General features: G+C 39.1%; 1 protein-coding gene across 1 annotated transcript; it reads right to left on the bottom strand.

Annotated features, from left to right (window-relative positions):
- Positions 1–1,186: 1,186 nt before the first annotated feature.
- Positions 1,187–3,691, bottom strand: LOC107715548 (F-box only protein 40-like). Its single transcript, XM_016521700.1, has 3 exons — positions 3,647–3,691; positions 3,188–3,317; positions 1,187–3,055 (listed from the first exon to the last, which is right to left on the bottom strand). Exons 2-3 carry the CDS (start codon positions 3,188–3,190, stop codon positions 1,187–1,189), a joined length of 1,872 nt encoding a protein of 623 aa, XP_016377186.1. The 5' UTR covers positions 3,191–3,317; positions 3,647–3,691.
- Positions 3,692–5,775: the final 2,084 nt, after the last annotated feature.

Below are 5,775 nucleotides of genomic sequence, written 5' to 3'. Positions count from 1 at the left end.
AGATCCTTATTATCGCAAAGTTATCATCTCGTAAATGACTTTTCATCTTGGAAGTAATAAGCGACGTACGAAAAATGGGCCCCAGCTCCCTACCATGTGTAAATGGTGCATAAAACATTCAAACGTTCTGTATTTAGACAAACTGATGACACTGCTTTTTTATGAACTATGTATTAGAATGATATTTAACTAGTTCATTTGCCCTGTCTTTTTTTTTCGTTTTTTACTCTTTAACTTTGGGTAAAACGCAGAGCTCGTCACTGTCCCTTTTTACACAGCCGTCCAATCACAGTGGAGGAGGGGCGGGACAAACAATACATTGATCAACCATGATCATACTTGTAACAACACAACAATGGAGAAGTTAATATTGCTGGTTACTGCATTTTTATATTCAGTAATATTCTTCAAAATAAGATACTCGTAACATGTTACTGCCGTGAATATTCCAAATCATAGCAAACAACGCGTCACTCCAGAAATATGCAGTGCCTCCAAAGCTCTCTCAAGCACCACCAGCTGGTCGTTTTCAGAAGGGCACCAGGCATTATGTCAGCTGGCTAAAAACGCTCTGGTGGACACACGTTAATTTATTCATTTATTGTTAGGCATATAGCCTAGTCTCTTATGCATTTATGCTATATAACTTACCAAACTTGAGAATTGAGTCCAAGGATTCCACACCATTCCTAGATACGTAATTTGCGTAGCTGTAATTCATAGGCGGGGAATATGCTAATTGTGAATGAGCGTGCATGCGTGCCCTATTTACGAATGATTGGAATTCATTAAAATACACACATTTAACTATCAAATCTGACCTTTACGAAGTATTTGTGAATCCGGAGGAGAGTTTTCGGGAAGATCCGTTTTACGCGTAAATTACTCCGAATTTACTCATATATTTACGAATGTTTCATGAATGAGGCCCAATGAAGTTTATACAATACAACCTAATAAAGAACATTCCTTTTAAGGATAGTAATTGGTTTCCAAAGAGGAACATAAACTAATGTTTGAGGATTGTTTTGTGTTTGCTGGGTTTATGGTGTTTTTAGTAACTTAGCAGTCATACTTACTATGAATTGGAATTGTATGGGGCAAAAAAAAAATAAAAAAAACAGCTTAAAGATTCTTGAAAAATGCCTTCTTTTGTGTTCCACAGGAAAAATAACAGTATACAGGTTCATGTAAGAAAAGCATTTACCTTTTTTCGGGCCCTCCAGGTAAATCTACCATGAGAATATGTCTTTTTCTCCCATTTGAGGGACACCATGCCCTTCTGCTGAAGAACAGTGCTGCACACTTCCCTCATTAGCTGGGAAACCTGAGATAGACGACCCAAAGACACACTATCCAGAAAATTCACTATGTGTTGTAAGATCTCAAAAGGAAGTCTGCTCAGAGAATCTAGATTCCTTGCTCGTTTACGTTCACTGCTAACGGTTTTTACTCCTTTGTAGAGTGACGCTGCCACCTTTGGTTGTAAGATGAAAGTGCTAAGATCTGTATCATAGCTTATGGTAGCCCGATATTTAGATGGTCGAAATTGCTTCTGGCTAAAGGTGCAACCAAGGTAAGCTAGCGGGCACCGCTGTAAAAACCAGCCAGTAAGACATGACTGGATGTCTCCATGCACGTTCCTAAAGTGCCAGGGGTATTCATCACGCCTGAAGGCATGACAGCACAGGTAAGTAAAGGCTGAGCAGGATTTATTGTGTCTCCTAGTCACACATTCGGTCTGAATCTGCACATGTAGGTTTTGAGGCTGGTCCGCGACAACATCGGCCAAAGATGCATCACTTTTGAATGGAGCAGAATGGAAGTCACAGGTCTGGGTGCCAAAGTCAACATACAACCCGTCGGTTCCAATAGTCTCACAAATCTGATGACCTTTCAGTTCTCTTTCTAGACAGCACAGCAGTGTGGTCTCTACCTCATTCGCCTTTGGGAGCTCTTCAATGGCAATGCCTAAATCAGATGTGTCCACATTTTGGTCTGTCTTCTTAACCATTTGTGATGGATCCTTGAGGTGGCTACGCTTGGCTCTGAAGCTGATCGGCACGTTGAAAGAGTGTATGGTTTGAACTTCAATAGGCTCTAAATTTCCATAAACAAAATCTTTATCTTTAGGTGTGCAAGCAGCTAGCTGGCCAAAGTTGATAAGCATACATCCATTGTGCACCAGATACATATTATACTCTGCCACGTTGACCTCTTTACGTAGTCTATCAAGAACACCATCTTGCCAAGGGGCTAAACCTGTCCTGGCAATCTCTGCATCATTTGAATTCTGAGGAGTCACTCTTGGGTCTTCCTTGCCCTTAGTCTGACAACTTTTATCTTCTAAATTCTTCACAGTTTGTTTGCATCCTTCCTTCTCCTTCGCAAACATTCTCTCCCACATCCTGTAGTTCTCCAAGCAGGCCACATCTTTACTCTTAGCCAGGGCCAACCTTTCTTCTTGGGTTAGTTCTTGTACCTCTTCCCCATTAAGACTAATCTCCAGCATCTCTTCTGGGTTTAAGTTCTGAGACTCGCAGCGCTCTGGATCAACACCTCCTACAGCACCATCCAGTGGAACTTCAGGTTCTTCCATCTTCTCTATCAACTCAGGGAAGAGTTTCTTCATCTGAATTGAGCTAAACAGAAGCTTCTGATCCCTAAGGGCCATAGCAAGGTCCAACTGACTCATGCAGTTCGGATCCTGGAGGGCGTTCCTGTAGAAGGTGGTATCAGTCTCGTTCACAGGCCATCGGTTCCATTCCAGTGTACATGTGATGACACTGGCAGGACACACTTCTAGGTGCTGGGCAAGTCTTTGACGAGTCATGGTCATGGGACAGCCATAACCAGAGTTAAGGCAGGGTACAATTTCCTTAGGGCAGAGAAGACGATGCTCATCCTCTTTACAAAGGTGGAAAGCTGCTCCGCATTTCAGGTGGCAGGAAATGAAGATGCATGATGTGGGGATGTCTACGGGAACCTTGCAGTGCTGGTTATGACATTTTCCACAGTGTGGATGAAGACTAGAGCTGGTAGTCCTATTCTTGCCCTGGAGGTGACAATCCAATACATGTATTTGTTGCCCACAAGATAACCATTATTGTATTTACATTGTTTGATACATAACACTTGCTTGTTTGAAAGCAAGAAATACATGACAACTTTGAAACTCGAAGCTTACCATGGCTGTTGATATTTCTTGAGTTTGAAAATAAACTCTGTAATGAGACAAGGGAATAGACGCTGAAAGGAAACAAGTCTCGGAAATGTTCCAGTGTTGCTATTGTCTATACGATTATTGACTTGTCTTTCTGGAATAGACACAACATAAAACCACATAAACGAGACAATTCTCTGACTACACTGAATAAATATTTACATATCAGACAATAAAACAAACATCGTTTTGCTTAGATGAGCTTTTTGACCTTAAAAATAGCAGAACTTCTAAGAAAACAGTTTATAATAAACATGCACCTTCAAACACAGACAATCTTTGAATTTCAAACAGTAAAGAGTTTTACCCATTATTATAACAAAACACGTGCACAATTAGTATTCTTCACTGAGAGAGACCACTTCTAGACGTCTTTGTTATTGTTAAAGGTCTTGAGCATAAACAAAGGTCAGTCTCACTTACCCTTGCCTGCCCTGGTGATGTTAGCATGACTTGTGTTTGTTTAAATGGGTCTGTGTGGATGTAAATATCTCTCCTCTGTTCAGCTGTTATAAATAGACAAACAGGCAAGTAAGACTAAGCCTATGAGAAACAAGGTTACATTACATCACACACAATTACTATTATTTGTATATTGTGCTAACTGATTGTCAAGAATGATCAATATCATTGAAAAGCCACTTAAAAATGAGGATAATAGCTGTTTATTGAACAAGGAGTTTTGGACTGGTGAGTAAATATGAGTGAATTTATAACAGGAGGCTAATTTGTTGATCCATAAATAAATTTATTCAAAGAACAAGACAATCAATGCCTTTGCAGTTATTTTACACACTCTTCACTGAATATGTTGCTGAATTAAAAACACACAATAATAATCGTATTACACATACTATCCACTAGATGTCAGTACAGCCCTTTGATGTAGATGGTGGAGCATTACAGGTTTGCATTATTAGCCTAGATATATTGCTTGTGTTAAGGATTAGTGTTTAAGGAACATAAATCCAACATTATTATTTTTTTTTATTTTGTTTATTTAACCACCTTGGTTTATGCTAATTTTTGCAGGATTTCTGACTTCAGAAATTGGCTTTGTTGACTCTTGTCATTCCAATGTCTTTTAAAAATTACATCCAAAAACTACTTGTCTTCAAAACAACAATGACCTTATTAGCATCCTTGGAGTATAAAAACAAATTAATCAGATGTCGGCTCTGAAGTGAATTCAGTCAATAAAATGAAAACTGCTGATTACTTATCAATGAAATTTTCGGTCGATGAGCTTCTCACTTTTATTCAACCTGAAGAAGAAGAAGCCCCCATGCACGCAGGTGTTTATGATCTTATAAATTTAGCCCATCAACAACCAATCTGCAGCCAGTCTCATGTTATTAATGTCAAAAAGTAATTAAAGCCACCTTGTAATGATTTCTTTACTGCTAATACTACTTAATTAGGAAAGGGATTTTATAGATTCCCGCGGGACCTGAAACTTTGTCTAATTTTGCTACATTAATGAAGAAAGTTTTAAGCAGGACAAAATGAGGGAAATTGAAAACGAGGCATTATAGTGAAGCTGTTTTTACAACCAGACAGACTAATAACACATTAGAGTACCAACAGCTACAAGAAGAAGAGGTGACCGCAGGTCAGCGCATCAAATGGAAAAACATCAACTCATTAAGGTCAGGCTACACTGAATGTCAAAGCTCTCTGTCATAGCTCAGTGAAAGATGAGTCTGACAGAAATTGCACATTTGAAATAACTTTAATGCTTTGACAATGATGCACTCAGGAGGTCAAGGTTTGGCTGGTTTGTTTTGTCAGAAAGACTCTGCTGGTAAATGTTGCATCCTCCTGAAAATAAGCTCTGTCGGGAATAAAAATTAATGGGAAACAACATACGTATTGCAAGAAATTAATTATATACAGTAATTATTTCAAAGCATTCAGGGAACATCCAGGTCTTGTACTTTCAGGACTGATTAACTAGCAACTGCCATTTGAGATTAATGGCAATATTCCCACTTTCTTCAGGTTTATTAGAACTCCATGGGTGCACCCATATGGTATACTTTCCGACCTTTAAAATCATAATTTTAGTGGTGGATAATCAGGCTTATGTGGAAAACTACATTTTTAAGGCAGGTCTTTCGTAACTTCAAAATTAGCATATACAATTTTACAATTAAATCCTACTGTACGCATGGCTTCTTTGCTTTCAGTCTGCCAATGAGATGAACTTTTATATCACCGATTGACAAAGGCAACCAAATGTCACCTAGCTACAAACTGATGAAGATAATTCAGCATTGGCACTGGTGTTAGAACAGTATGTGTGTGTGTGTGTGTGTGTGTGTGTGTGTACACTTGTTCTTGTGTGAGTGTGTTTGCTGTTATGGAGCTACGAGATAAGAGGGCTGTTCCTGATAAGAGAACTGAACAGACTTCTGGGAGATGGCACATGTGGTTTACTTTGGCCGACTGATGGAAACATGGTCTATTTAACACACCCCATTTATCCATGCTCCATATTTCACCTTCGGCTTTATGCCAGTCGCAGCAGTGCACCTTGGTAATCTTTTCTT

Source organism: Sinocyclocheilus rhinocerous, unplaced genomic scaffold (genome assembly GCF_001515625.1).
Source record: "Sinocyclocheilus rhinocerous isolate Xijiao unplaced genomic scaffold, SAMN03320098_v1.1 scaffold29, whole genome shotgun sequence".
Classification (NCBI taxonomy): Eukaryota; Metazoa; Chordata; class Actinopteri; order Cypriniformes; family Cyprinidae; genus Sinocyclocheilus; species Sinocyclocheilus rhinocerous.
The sequence above is the reverse complement of the archived record's forward strand: the minus strand, read 5'-3'. Positions and strand labels throughout refer to the sequence as shown.